Consider the following 14,674-nt stretch of genomic DNA (forward strand, 5'->3'; position numbering starts at 1 on the left):
GTCGGGCACGCAGGGAGGTCTTGGTGAGTGGACACGAAGGGGTCTACGCAAGAGCAGTGCGGGCAGATGAGCAGGTTGCAAATCAGCTTGACGGCCCGGCCCAAAAGGGGAGCTGCAAAAACTACAGGCCGAGCGCTGTTGTTCAGGAGGGAGAGGCACGGCATGCCCACGCCGATGGCTTGCGCTCTCTCCCACAAGAGTCGAGGGGTGGCAGGCGGCCGCACGACGCCCTGCTGCGGCACAAAACCGTCCACCTGGACAGGCTCCTCCATATCGAAGTTGATGCCATCTGCACCGATTTTGAATGCCAGATCAAGCTGTTCTCGGATCTGTCGAGGAAGGAGGCGGCGAGGCTACTGTTGCTTTACAGCAGGTTTAATGTGGCAACACCGAGGATTTGGAAGGCGCGTGGCTGCCTTTTTGTCAAGTGCGTGCATGGCGCGATATGTTGAAGCACTTTGCCGCGGTCCCTGGCCTCTCTCACCCATCGCTGCCGCTTTAGAGGATCTGATATGATGCCGGCCACGCCCGCCTGCGCCTGCAGTTCAACGCGCGACCCCTTGGAGTGCGCCAAGCGGATCCGTGCGGGGTCGCGCTGCCACCCGACGCCGGTGAGCAGCGACCAATCGTAGGCGCCGAAAGCGGCGTCGTCGGCGGAGACCGAGAAGCCATACACTTGGGGCCGGGGCCCAGCGACGCAGGGGCGGGCGGCACCTCTGGGCGGGGCCGCGAGGGCGATTTGAACGGCCAGCAGCAGGGCGATCAGGGACCGTGTGGTAGCAAATGCTGTTGTCTCGACACTCATGATGAGCTGTTTCAACACCCAGCGGAGGATCGGTTGTGACAGCCAGATCTGTCCAGGTCAGCTGCGGTGAATTGCAAATTATTCTGATGCCGGTGGCACATTTGCAACCGTTCTATGAAGTTTATACATATCTTGATAAAGCGTCTTCGTCGCGTGGTTTTGCTTTGAAGCCAGGCTCGAGCACTCGACACTCAAAGAGACAGGAGAGGCAAAGCAGGTGAGGCTACTCGTATGCACGTATGCGGCTGCCGGTTTGCGTGCACACTGACTCGGCTAGCGGCGGGCGTCGACGCAGTTCAAATCGCGCCTCCCTCAGACACCCTTATGCATGCTGGACAAGCCCTTCGATGACGTCAATGAACAGTGCCGAGCGACCTCAGCAGCAGCAGCAACAGCAGCATGAGCAGGCGTGGGCAGAGCCACCTCCACCGCCTGAAGAGCATCTGCCACACACCAGTGGCCGCAGCAGCAGCCACGCCGGCAGCGCTGCGTCATCCTGTGCGGATCTGCAGGCCTACGAGGGCTTGCTGGACTTGATCTTCCGGAGATTGCCGGCAATCGAACAGATCGTCACTGTCGGCCGCCTCGGCCGCCGCTGGCGCGCCTGGACTGCCGACGGCCCGTCTGCTGCCGCCCCACGCGCCGAGCTGCGCCTACCCGGCGCGGCGGCCCCAGAGCCCAGCGAGCTTGGACGCTTCGCGCTGCCCCTGTGGCTCGTAGCCGAGGCGTGGCCGCTGCTGGACGATGCCCAGCGGGCGGGCGCGATGCGGCGTGCGGTTTTCCATGGTGACCTGGCAACGGTGACATGGCTGCATGATGCCGGCTGCCCTTTTGATGCAGACGTGTGCCAGCTGGCGGCGGAGCAAGGGCACCTAGATGTGCTACGCTTTGCCCACGAGCAGGCTGGCTGCCCGCTGACCGAGCGCGCCGCGCAGGCAGCCGCGCACAAGGGGCGCCTGGCCGTGCTGCGCTGGCTGCATGCGGCCGGCTGCCCCATGGGCAGCAGCATGTGCAGGGTCGCAGCCAGAGCGGGGCATATGCGGACGTCCTAGATTTCGTCATGCGCGAGGCCGGGTGCGAGTGGGACACGGCCGCGCCTTGGTTAATCCTGCAGCACGGCTCGGCCGACCTGGTGAGGCGCTGCCGGGACGCGGGCCTGCTAGAGCTTGTCTGCGAGATGGCATGGTGCGTGGCGGGCCTGGGCCACCTGGAGATGTTGCAGTACATGGTCGGCACGGGTTGCCCGTTCGACCGGAAGCTGTGCCGCGACGTGGCGGTGCGTTTTGGGCGGCGAAATATAGTGGAGTGGATCGACGGGATGGACGCGACACGCGATGTTTTGCACGATTGAAACGCCTTGATGGTGACTGATGCCACATCAATGTGAGCTCACCAGCCACCCTGCCCATCCTGTGTATGTGTACAAACGAAGCGCAGCAGCTTTGGCATTTTGTACTCAATGACGACCTGCAATCGGCTTGCAACGATATGCTGCATGCACACCAGCCGGTTGCTTTGCACGTCCAGAATGAGCTGCCACAAGTCGCAGTTTCATGCTGATCAGCCCATCTCTGGGCTGAGAGAAACCAGCGCGGCAGCAGGTCAGGCAGGCATCAAAACCGAAGTGGAGAATAACTAGTCATCCCGAGAGCTGCGCAGAGCTGCACCCGCCTAGTAGCATGGGCCAGGTGCACTCGCCCGCCTCGCCGACAGGGTGACCAGGTGTCAACCTCCATGTCGCACAAGCGAGGCCTCAAGGCCCCATCACAACGACATTGTGCGGACATCACTTACACAATACGGAGTTTCCTAACCTGAAAGCGATCTCTCGAACCTGTTGCGTTGTGCTGATTCAGCTGTCAAGGTGGCGCTCGCGGTAAAGCTCGTGGCGCTTGGAATAGGGCGCTCTCTCCGTGCTTCGCTAGGCCTGACTGCGGGCGCTGCCGCAGCGGCACCCGCTGCTGGCGTAAACCCGCTCTTGCAGCGCGGGGCTCGCGGCGCAGCTGTGTTCGCTGCATCAGCGCGGGGCATGGCCACAGCGGACCTTGCAAGCCTCAACCCGCGCGGTGAGCACCTACAGCCTGACCCTGGCACGGGCGCGACGCAGCATGCGAGGTCGGCGCCCTTGCCGCCGCGCTGTCGGTTACGCCTGGCCGCACGCCTCGTATCACATCCGACCACCCGGTCCACGGGTCGGCGTCGTGGGACGCCATGTAACCGTGGATGATGATGACTGCCACATCGCAGATGCCGTAATTGTCTCGGCGGCGAGGACGCCGCTGGGGGCGTTCCAGGGCTCGCTGTCGGCGCTGACGGCCACACAGCTGGGAGGCGTCGCCATCCGCGGTGCGTCGGCCGCCGCCCCGTCAGCACCCCGGCCGCGCACCCCTGCCCTCAGCGCACGCGCAGCCGACGCAGACGCGGGCTCCTTGAGCGAGCGCCGTCGCTGGGCGGTCGGCCCCGACCCGGCCCTTCGTGGGCAACTTTGTCAGGGGTGCCACGAGCGAACCTGCTTAGTCAGCGGCTGGCGGCCGCATGCAAGCCTACCTGGAAAATCAGGAGACCAGAACGCCCCGAACATCCCCTTGGCGCCACCACCTCACACTCAGCAAGCAAGTATATGCCGCCTTCCCTCCCCCCGACTCCCTTGTGGCCTCGCGCCGGATTCCAGCCGCCGTGGCGCGCGCGGGGGTGCGGCCGGAGGACGTCCAGGAGGTGCTGTTTGGCAACGTGTGCTCCGCAAACCTGGGGCAGGCGCCCGCGTCCCAGGCCGCCGCGGAGGGCGGCCTGCCGCACTCCGTGCCGGCCACCACCATTAACAAGGTCCGCCCCGCCCCGCCCGCGGCATGCGGCGCGCGGCACCCGCGGCGCCAAGCGGCAGCTGGCGCCGGCTGCCGCAGTGTAATACTCTTTTGTCAGCGACCGCTGTGACCAGTCCACCCCCTGCACCATTCGTGCCAGCTCATTGTCATGCCTCCTCCAAAGCGCTCTGCTCACAGGAGCCGTTTGCGTTCCGTGCTATGGGCTTTTGGTGGAAGTAACCCCACCACACACGACACCCAACCCACAAACCTCTCACCAGGTGTGCGCCAGCGGCATGAAGGCGGCGATTTTCGCGGCGCAGAGCATCCTGGCAGGTGGGCGGCGCCGCGAGGGCGGCTGTAGCCCGGCAAGACCCGCATGCTGTGAGGCAGCTGCTCTCCTGCCTCCCTGTCTCCGGACTCGCGCGGGCCCCAGGTGCCGGGAGGCCTTTACAGCACACACAGCGACCTGCTGGAACCATCCAACAAACATCACACACCCTCAGGTCCCCCCTTGAAAAAATGAAGCAGGCCCTGTTGACATCAAGATCGCAGTGCACCTTGCATGGCGCATGGCAAACCCCGGCGGTCCAGATGTGTGCAAACCCCAGCAGTCTAGACCCCTGCAGCGCCCTCTGATCCGACCAACCGCAGGCGACGCGGACCTGATTGTTGCGGGCGGGATGGAGTCGATGAGCGGCGTGCCGTACTACATGCCGGCGCTGAGGGGCGGCGCGCGGCTGGGGCACGTGCAGGCGGTGGACGGACTCGTCAAGGACGGTAGGGGGTGGTGGACCTTGCGGACGGTTGAGCGAGGGTGTCTGGACGCTTGTGTGCACATGTGAGCGCGTATGGTTTTGTATGAGGCTGGAGTGTGTGTGCATCAGTGTGCATATCATTGTGCGTGTGCAGGCATTGCTGTTGAACGCTTGTGTGTGCGCGCATGTTCACTGGTGATGGTGTATGTGGGGGGGGGCAGCAAGGCTAATACCTGCTGACGAGGGGTCCCAGCCGAATTGGCAGGGGTTCAGACTGGCCAGCACCGGCTTGAGGCATTGGGTCAAAGTCTCCAGCAGGTTGGGCGGGGCCGAGCATTGGCCCCTGCTCACGGGCGGGCTCTAATGCCGGGCAACCATTAGGAGTTGTGTCAAAGCATTTCCTGTGCAGCTGGGTACAAGCCCGCAACGAGCACCACAAAAATCCCTCTCCTTGTGGAACCACTTCTCCCCGCACGCACTCACGCACACAAACAGACGTTTGTTAACCCCATGGATCCTCGACCCCCCCCCCCCACACACACACATACGTATCTGAATCCCATGAGGATCATCCCCCCTCCTAAACCCCATGCAGGCCTGTGGGACCCAGGCACCGACGCCCACATGGGCGCCTGCGCAGAGCTGTGCGCCGAGCGGTTCCAGATCACGTGAGCGCTCGCCCACCCCCATCCCCCCCTCGCGCCGCAGCCAGCGGGCCCTCCCTGCCGGCCCCGAGCCGCCGCGCCCGCGCGCCCGGCCGGGCGCCCGCCCCCTGCGCGGGCCGCGCCGCGCCGTCGTCGGCCGACAGTCCCTGGGTCGTCAACCAGGCAGCGTGACCCCGCACAAACGCTGCGATACGCACCACAACAACGCGCAACCACACCACCTCCCCGTCCACGTTTGCAGCGCACGACATCACCCACCCAACCAACAACCAACAACCAACAACCAACCGCACAACCGCCGCACGCCGACCCCGCCCTGGACCCCAGCCGCGAGGACATGGACCGCCACGCCATCTCGGCCTTTGAGCGCGCCAGGGCCGCGGCGCTGGCCGGCCACACTGATGCCGAGGTGGTGCCCGTTGAGGTCCCCTCTGGGCGGCGCGGCGGCGCGCCAGGTGCGCGCGGTATTATCAATGTTTTTGGAAGCGCGCGCATTGAGGCTGTCGCAGTGGGCACAGGGGGGGGGGGTTGGAGCAGGGCTCAGCCTGGTCGTGGCGGCTGCTTTGGAATCACGCTGAGGTGGCGCGCTGATGCTTGGCTCGGCATCAGCTGATGCTGGCCCGCCCCGCTGGGTGCGACCCGCCCGCTACCCCTGCCGGCAGAGTGGCCTGGGTTGTAAGAACGTGTGAGTGACAGAAGCGCCCCCACAGGCAGCGGCTCCACCGACACACCTTTCACGCCCAACAGTGCGAATGCGTCCACCTGGCCTGCCCCCTTCGCCCCACGCCTCAACCCCCAACCACTTGGCTTCTGCAGTGGTGGTGACGCGCGACGAGGCACTGACTAAGATCGATGTGGAGAAGCTCAGAGGGCTGCGGCCGTTTTTCAAACAGGTGGGAGTCATGGAGGGGGACAGACCTCCCTGCCCGCCTTGATGCTTAGTAATGCGATGAGTTTACCGTGTGTGTGCGCGCCCATGACAGCTCAAATGTAAGTGTTGGAAAGAGACGGTGGTGCCTTGATCCGGTGCGTGCGTCGACACCTCTGTGCAGGGTGCGGACCTGCCACTTGTCCGCGGGAGCGGCCAATACTGTGCAGTCTCGGGCAGCGCCTGGCGCCGTCCCGTGGGGCGACGGCAGCGCAGCCGCGGCCGCGTAGGTTGGCGCAGGCGCGGCGGCGGCGGCTGCTGCTGCCCCACACGCAGTCTCAGGACCGGGACCTCCAGCAAAGCCTCATTTTGCTGTACCATGCGCCCTGTCTCGCCTCACAAGCATCCGCACCCGCCGCGCCGCGCGTTCCCTTTTGGTTGCGTTCGGCTGAAAACCCACAGGACGGCGGCTCCATCACGGCAGGCAACTCGTCGCCGCTGTCGGACGGCGCCTGCGCGCTCGTCATCGCCAGCGCCGAGCACGCGCGCCGCGACGGGCTGCCGGCGCTTGCAGTGGTGCGCGGCTACGGTGATGCCAACCAGCAGCCCGAGTGGTTCACGACGGCGCCCGCCGCGGCGATACCCAAGGTGAACAGGGTATGCATGCCGCAGGGGTTGATGGTGTGCCGCAAGGCTCTCGGCCCTTCCTCAGCATCTGGCAGCCCTGCAATTCGCAGCTGCAGCCACAGCTGCTGCCATACCAGGCCTGCGCCCCCTGTGTGTCCCCATCCGCTGCCCGAGCTCCCGCGCGGCCCCGGTCGCCGGCGAAGCAGCAGAATTGCGCGGCCGCCGAGCGCGGCGCGGCGCGGCGCGGCTCAAATCATACCTCCGCGCAGGCGCTGGCGCGCGCAGGGCTGCGGCAGGAGCAGGTGGATTATTGGGAGGTCAACCAGGTGGGTTGCTTGGGCCCTGTCCTTCTTGTCCATTTGAGGCCGCTGGGGAGCGGCCGTGCCCGCAGGGGGGTGACTATAGTCCCCTGATGTTGAGATTTGTTCACCATAATGTCCACTGGCTGGAGGGCAGCTGGAGGGCAGCTGGAGGGCAGCTGGAGAGCAGCTGGAGGGCAGCTGGAGGGCAGCTGGAGGGCTGGAAGAGGAAGACTTGGCGTGCGGCGCCGAAGTCCGAGGCCTGCATGACCCACAGTCGTGTGTTTGTGGGCCCGCCTGACGGATGGTGGGGGTGACGCAGGGCGGCGTGTACGCGATGCCCGTCCGTTGCTGTTGTGCGCCGCTCACTTGCACAAGTACTGCTCCTGGTGACCGTCAAACCCATCAAACCAATCACTTCCGTCTGCATGTCCACCCCTACATAGGCCTTCTCAGTGGTTGACCTGGTCAACCAGAAGATCCTGGGCCTTGATCCTGCCAGGTGGGGTGGTTTGATTGCAGCCGACTCAATGACATTGTGAGCACCAACCACTGCAAAGCGCGAGAGGAAGCGCGTGTGCGGCTGCATCCAGGGTGTGCGCTGCGCACGTGCGGCTGATCCCTACCGCTCTGCAGGCGTCGTTGGAGCACCGCGACCGAGAGCGGCGCCTTGGACCAGGTGTGCATGCCCCGAGAGAGCGCGTAACCTCACAGCACCCCCCACCCCCCAACGCCGCCACCTCACCCTGATGCTCAACCCCAGGGTAAACGCCCACGGCGGCGCCGTCGCGCTGGGCCACCCGCTGGGCGCCACCGGCGCGGTCATCATATCCCGCCTCATCAGCGTGCTGCGTGCCCACGGCGCGCGCGTCGGCTGCGCGGCGATTTGCAACGGCGGCGGCGGCGCGAGCGCGATTGTGATAGAGGCGCTCAGGCAGCAGCAGGGGTCGCACATCTGACGGCCTCTTGTTTGTGGGGCTTGATCTTGTTGACCGGACCTGTCTACCACGATTGCCCATAAAGGCTACAGTATGCGTCTGGGAGGAAGTGCAATTTTGTTGGTGGGGGCAACGGGCTGGCTGCAATGCGCCTCGGGGCGCCGCCCGGCAGACGCCCAGGAGGCATGGCACCGTCTTTCTGCGCCGTTCCTATCACGCGCCGTTTGTGCGATGTGCGACGATTGTGGGACGCACGCCGGCGGGCAGCTGAGGGGCTGGTGGGGGACGCGGGGGGAAGGGCGTGCCGCCTCACTGGGCGTGCATGCCAATGATTCCGACGCCTTGCAACGCTTCTTTTGTGGGGCATCACATTGCGCCTGAGTTTTGCAGTGGTGATCAATGCCAATTACACCCTCACGTGCCCTCCACCCGGCTGCATCGATGCGCACACACACGTGCTTGCGCTGCACAAGCACAGCACGCGTTGCGACGGTGCAGGCTTTCAAGGGCATTGCGTCGCAGCGGTCTTTGATTCTGCGCTCAAAACACTTCCCTTTGCTTCCTGTTCATGCAACAACGGCCCCTTTGACTTGCTGGGCAAATCAAGCTGTGGATCCATGGTAACACCAAAAACGGTGGGCTGGCCACACGCCGCACAAACGCGAGGCACGGCGGCATCTGGTGCCCATGCTCACATTGGCACTCGCCAAAGAACACACGTAGTGACGAGTAGGGTGCATGGTGGCAGGCAGTCGCATCAAGTGCGCGTCGTCCTTCCTGATGCCTGGCCAGCCCTACGCTGGTCCAATTCAAAGGTCCGCAGTGGATCAGCCCTGGCCTGTTGCGTCCCTGCCCCAGCCATACGCAGCACTTCGGCGACCTGCAGTGCAACTTTGGCAACCCTGTGTGTAGCGCATGAAAAGGGGCTACGTGCGTTCGCTGGTCCGCGCAATGCCCCCATCCTTGCGGCCAGGAGGTGTGGGCAAGGCTTGCTAACCAGGGTGAGCACAGTAGCTGATGCATAATGATTGAAGACTGATGAGTTCTCACTTACTAACATCATCACTCACACATGTGAGGGGCTCAGACCCTACTCCTGGCGCGAGATTCCGCAAGTTGCTAAAATGACATCACTGACATGCAGCTGAAGACGAGGCTCCAAGCCAATGGGCACTGTCAGCGAGCTGGTTTTCTGACACCCGCACGATTGATAAGCCTGCCAAACTCCTACACACCACGGTCACATGCCTACGTACGATGATTAATCTGCATCGGCAATAATCGTTTGGTGCCAATTGCTTTGAAGCGTAGAAGCGCGGACGGAAAGGCTGGCATCCATTTTCGACGACCTTTCATGCTGCGGCGCCCTTGAAATCTGCTTGAGTCATCAGAAATCACATGCCAAAAGCTTAGAACTCAGCGTCGGGGGCGGGATCCACGCACCTGGGGGGCGGCTGCCAGCAGTGCTGCTTTCGTTGTACGGTAACGCACGTGGCGGACCGAGGTGCGACCCAGAGCAAGAGTTGGAGGCAGCACGTTGTAAAGGTCTTGGCTGTGGTTTGATTATCGCAGCACTTGATCATGTGTGTTCTTGCCGACGCCATAGCTGTTGTGCCATGCACGCTGTTCCCAGAAGATTTGATCATGGTCTCCTTCCACTCCCTGCTGCCCCGCTCCGATGGGAGGCCCGCCATGCGGCTCACATGGCGATCGCTCCCGCTTTTGGCGTCGTGCTTCTTGATGACCAACATGCTGGGCGGTGCGCTGTGCGCCAGCAACAGATGAGAGCGGTGGCTGAGAGGTGACTAAGATGCCGAAGTGACGGATGACAGCAATTGGCGCAATTGGGCTGCAGCCAGCAGACAGTGACACTGATCAACCAACAGCAAAGTTGCTGCTTAGGCCCCACGCCCTTGCTTGTTAGATGCACAGCACCGTGGCTGCATTTCCAAGTGGGGAGGCGGCGTGCGGCATGCGCGTGTCACAGCCTCTTACAGGCGTGCCTGCGGGCTGTGTGCAAGGCTGACTGGATGCGTTGCCGTCCGTCAGCTGGGCCCCGTGGCCACAAGTTTTTGGGGAGCGCTGGCGCAAACCCTCCTATTCAGCGCAGCAATATCACATGCTGCCTTGCTGACAGGGTAGACCCAGGCCGCTTGTACTACACCTCTTCAAGAGGTGTAGCAAGGAAGTTCCTTGCCCACCAACCAGAGCCTGTTCAGACTCACAAATTTCATGCCAAACTCTTCTTGCAGCATCGACCGGCTGGTACTGTCCAGCTCATAGAAAAACACCACCAGCTAGAGAGCACCATGCAGCGCGCACCTTCACCCGCCGCCCCCGTGGTCTTGGCAGAGGGGCGTTGCCCAGAAGTGCGCGCACTCGCGGCCCAGCTGACTCGCAGGCAGCATGAAGCCCTGCTGGAGGTCGTAGATCTGCTGGGTGGCGCCCGGGGAGGCGCGGGGGCGGGCACCGGCGCTGGCGCTCGCGCAGGCGCGGAGCCGTCAGGCCTGGGGATGCTGTTGGTTGGCCCACGCGAAGAGAGTACTGATAGGGGTGACATCCCATCAGACTGCAGCAGCTCGTTTGGGTTGGAGCCAGAGCCGCAGCAGGGGCATCAGCCGCAGCAACAGCAACAGCAACAGCAGCAGCAGCAACAGCAGCAGCAGCAGCAGCAGCAGCAGCAGCAGCAGCAGCAGCAGCAGGCGCATACGCATGCGCAGGGGCAGGGGCAGGTGCAGCAGGCGCCCCCCGACACGCAGTAGCCCCAACTCAATTGGTCGCCCACGTCGGCCACGGAGGCGGCCGCGCCCGCCAACCGGCTCTGCGGGGACCTCGCAGAGAAGATGGCCGCGTTCATTCTTGAGAGCGGCCCCGCCTTGCCGTGAGTGACACCCCCAGGGCCGTGCGCGCGCGCACGCGCACGCTCGCGTGCGCGGCAGCGCTTCGACAGCGCTCACGCCCGGCAGCGCTGCCAGGCGGGTGCTTGGTGCTTCTTATCCGTCAACGCCACCGCAGCCTACCGCGCCGCCCGAGGCCCTCGCCTTGCCCTGCCGCCCCTCCGGCCCCCCTCGCCCGCTGCTCGGAAACAAACGAGCAGCCCCCGCGATACCCCTCCCCACCAGGCGCGTGCGGCTGCGGGCGCCAGATGCCGCCGCGGCCGCCGAGCGGCTGGCGGTTCTGCGGTCCGAGGTCGCGGCCCTGATGGTGGTGTCGGCCCTGCAGGACGGTACAGCCCTGCCCCTGCTACTGCTTGCGCCGCTGCCCGGCTGCGGCCCCGGCGCCGCCGGGCAGGTGCCGCCGGCGCCGACGGACCTGCACTGGCAGTGGGCAATCGCCCAGCTCGAGTTTGAGCCTGCACAGGCGCGCCTGCTAGTGGGAGGGGTGGGGTTGCAATGATGCACATGAGCATAGGGGCGCCCCGTACGCGCCCCCAACAGGCGCCGCCCGCTTGTTTCCCGCCCGGGGCCCCGTGCGGCCAAGCCCGGGCGGCGGCGCTGCGGGGATCTTCTCACCCTTCTTTGCTCTTGCGCGCCCTGGCCATAAGCCAGCAGCAGCCCCCTGCTGTGCTCGACGAACCGGGAACAAGGCCGCCGCCCCCTGCCTCCCGTGGTTCCTTTGACCGCATAAGATCGAGCTTGCTCTGGCAGCCCTCGACACGTGGGAGGGACGCCTGGCCCTCATCCACGCGGACCGCTCGCGCCTCAGGGCTGACGCCGCCGCCGCGCGCGGCGCGCCCGCGCGGCTGGCGGAGATCGTCGGCGAGCTGAACGCCAATCTGCAGGAGGGGGTCTGCAACTACCTGACGGCGTGGCTGGTCGTCTTCTGCAACGTCGCGAGGCCAGAGCAGTTTGCGGCGTACATGCTTGCGTGCGCGCCGTGGGTGCCGTCGATGCCGTGCGTGCAGGCCGGTCTGCGGGCGCTGATGGCCGCAGCGCCGGCGGCGGCGCCTGCAGTGTCGGCGGGGCCTGAGTTGTCGATGTCGGGTGGTGCATGACGCGTCTGTACTTGATTGGATTCCATTTTGCACATTTCTTTTTATGATAGGAAGCTGCGGCTCTCCCGCGGCGCCTCCGTTGGGGCCGTCGCGAGCTGCGACGAAGCTGCCGACCGGCCCTGCACAGACAGCGCACCTGTGCGCGCCTGTTGCATGGCGCGCCTGTCACATGGCGCGCCTGTCGCGGGGCGTGCTTTTGAGCGCTGCCGCGCTGCTCTCGCCCTCATGCGCTCCCCCTAATAAGCCCTCGGCCGTTTGCATGCCTGCCTGCTCTCCGCACATGGTGTGATGTTCTTCAAATTTTTGAGACCCTGAGCATGTTTTCTCTTACCCCTGCCCCGTCTAGGGCCCAGGTGCAGCTCACCTTTGGCCCCACACAAGCGCCGTCTCTAGGGCTTTGCATGTACTGACGCGCTCTGCGCCCCCTTTTATCCCCCTCGCAAGGACAGGGGTCCTCCATAGCCACTCGATAGCACTCCTGACAACTGCGGCGTCGTGGCGCACACGGCCTCTCGCAGACTCCAAGTACAGCTGACTGGTGAAAAGCCTGCAGCTCCTTTCTTGAGTCGATTGAGCCCTTCACGGATGCAGTGTAATGCCTCGGAAAACCATCTTATTGTTCCATCTTAAGCCCAGCCACTTGTGGTGGGGTCACTGCGACCTTGCCTCGATATACAGTGCAGATATAAGGCACACAGCAGATATAAGGCAGTGGGGAGTGTGGCGATGGGTGCCTGCAGTGGCGCATAGGTGGTCATCGGGCAGATGCATTTGCAGCTGCAGTGCTGCGGCAGCGGCACGTGCCGTTTACTTTGCCAGAGCACTTGCAGCGCAAGCGGCAGGTGGCGGGGCAAGGGATGCAACGTTGCACTGGGGGCTCATGGGCTTGCGACACATCCGCCAAGGAATGCTCACATCACCAAGATCTGATACTCGAACGCGTATCTGCATACACCACGCCCAAGCGGGTGTGCGAGGCTCCAAGCGCCTTCACCACTACCAACAGGCCCTTGTAACAATTGAAGGATGTCTAGTGATATGAGTGCATCAGAACGCCGCTTGAGAGTGCTCTCGGGGCACTTGGCACCCGCAGCAGAGGTGGAGCTCACTTCGATCGCGCGCGCCAGCACGAGCGCGTCTAGCAGCAGCACCTTTGCATCTGCGACAGGTCAGCCCTCGTCCTACGCACGCGTCCACGGGGAGCCATCGCGTGCGCCGGCGGTGTGGCGCGAGATCCCAAGCGTCGCGCGGGAGCAGCTAGAGGATGTCAAGTACCACAAAGCAGTCGGCGAGGGCATCGCCAAGGTGGGTAATCTAATTGTTTTAGACATTGACACTGATATGTGTACTGGTTCACGGCCTGCAATGAGTTGCCTGAAGGCTGGGATACGGTCGAGTCAACGCCTGCCGCACCGTCCGCAGATCACCATCAACCGGCCGGAGAAGCGCAACGCCTTCCGGCCTCGCACGGGTGCGCGTGGTTTGAGCCTCGGATCCGCCTCATCATGGCCTCGTCTGCAGCGTGTGCCGTGCCATGCCGTGACCTGCTTGCAAGGCGTCCGCTGGGTGCCCCGCTGTGCCATCAGGATCGGCCGGGTGGCTGTGTCGGGCCCACCAATGCAATCAAATCCGCCAATGAAATCCACCACCTCAAAACCCGGCAGTCATGGAGATGTCTTGGTGCTTCTCGGACGCCCGCGACGACCCCTCAATCGGCGTCGTCATCTTGACGGGTGAGCCGGCGCGGCCGCGCCAGCCGAGCCTGCCTTTGCAGACTCGGTGTCTGCACTGCTCATCGCCGCGTCGCGCACCGTGTGAGGCAGTAAGGACGCAGGCTGCACCTGCGGCGCCGCAGCTTCCGCTTTTCAAGCAATGTGAAGCCCCGACACGACTAATTGCCTCTTTTCGGCCGTTCGAAGGCGGCCTCCCAGGCCCCCTCCCTGCTGACGTCGCCGCCCCCGCCCTGGCACCCCGCGCTCGCCCCAAGGCGCCGGCGACCTCGCGTTCTGCAGCGGCGGCGACCAGTCCGTGCGCGGCAAGGGCGGCTACGTGGGCGCCGACGGCGTGGCGCGGCTGAACGTGCTAGACCTGCAGATGCAGATCCGGCGGCTGCCCAAGCCGGTGATTGCCATGGTGGCCGGTTACGCCGTGGGGGGCGGCCACATACTGCACATGGTCTGCGACCTCACGGTGAGTCATTCGGAGGGGAAATGAGACACGTGTGTTGCGCACTTATGACGTGATTGTGTGTGCGGTGGGGGGAGGGTTTGGAGGGCAGCGCGGTGGTGGGGTGTTGGGGGGCAGGGAGGGCAGCGGCTGGGTGCGAGGGGGCGCCGGCTGCCGGCAAGGGACAGGAGGGTTCGGCGAGGGAGGGCAGGCCTGGGGTCTGCAGTCGAGCTGTGTGGTGATATGGACTGAGTCATGGCGGATCCGTGAGCGTGCCCGGCCCAGCCCCCGGCTCGCCGGACGTAAGCGCAGCGGGGCGGCGCGTTCTGGCTCGCCCCAGCGGAGCAGCCGGCTGGCCGTGGCAGCGACGGCCCCACGAGTGGGATATACGGCGGTGCTCCGCAGTCAGTGACGCGCCACTTCCGTCTCCAAAACCTGACGGAAACCCGGATACCCCCCCCGCAGGTGGCCGCGGACAACGCTGTGTTCGGCCAGTCCGGCCCGAAGGTCGGATCCTTCGACGCGGGCTACGGCAGCACCCACATGGCGCGCATCGTGGGGCAGAAGAAGGCGCGGGAGATGTGGTTCCTGGCGCGGCTGTATGATGCCAAGGAGGCGCTCGACATGGGGCTGGTCAACAAGGTGGGAGGGGTGTTCCTGGGCGTGGAGCTGGTCAAGGGGGGGGGGCGTGTCTTGGACATGGGGCTGGTCAACAAGGTGGGGGCAGGGCTTGGGCATGAGGCTGGTCAAGGG

The 14,674-nt window shown here is 64.6% G+C and overlaps 3 protein-coding genes across 3 annotated transcripts; all 3 read left to right on the top strand.

The window, feature by feature from the left end:
* Window positions 1-1,865: 1,865 nt before the first annotated feature.
* MNEG_7686 (acetyl-CoA C-acetyltransferase) lies at window positions 1,866-7,782 on the top strand (the record flags this gene model as incomplete). The annotated part of the gene is made up of 13 exons (XM_014043839.1): window positions 1,866-2,081; window positions 2,790-2,871; window positions 3,053-3,151; window positions 3,477-3,628; window positions 3,888-3,942; window positions 4,261-4,386; window positions 4,960-5,032; window positions 5,357-5,484; window positions 5,846-5,922; window positions 6,360-6,545; window positions 6,794-6,850; window positions 7,270-7,325; window positions 7,587-7,782. 13 exons carry the CDS (start codon window positions 1,866-1,868, stop codon window positions 7,780-7,782), a joined length of 1,503 nt encoding a protein of 500 aa, XP_013899293.1.
* Window positions 7,783-10,604: 2,822 nt separating this feature from the next.
* MNEG_7687 (hypothetical protein) lies at window positions 10,605-11,755 on the top strand (the record flags this gene model as incomplete). The annotated part of the gene is made up of 3 exons (XM_014043840.1): window positions 10,605-10,642; window positions 10,884-11,052; window positions 11,390-11,755. 3 exons carry the CDS (start codon window positions 10,605-10,607, stop codon window positions 11,753-11,755), a joined length of 573 nt encoding a protein of 190 aa, XP_013899294.1.
* A 1,666-nt stretch (window positions 11,756-13,421) lies between these two features.
* MNEG_7688 (naphthoate synthase) lies at window positions 13,422-14,661 on the top strand (the record flags this gene model as incomplete). Its single annotated transcript, XM_014043841.1, has 4 exons — window positions 13,422-13,488; window positions 13,743-13,945; window positions 14,387-14,574; window positions 14,649-14,661. 4 exons carry the CDS (start codon window positions 13,422-13,424, stop codon window positions 14,659-14,661), a joined length of 471 nt encoding a protein of 156 aa, XP_013899295.1.
* Window positions 14,662-14,674: the final 13 nt, after the last annotated feature.

The sequence above is a fragment of the Monoraphidium neglectum genome (assembly GCF_000611645.1).
Source record: "Monoraphidium neglectum strain SAG 48.87 unplaced genomic scaffold scaffold01385, whole genome shotgun sequence".
Lineage (NCBI taxonomy): Eukaryota > Viridiplantae > Chlorophyta > Chlorophyceae > Sphaeropleales > Selenastraceae > Monoraphidium > Monoraphidium neglectum.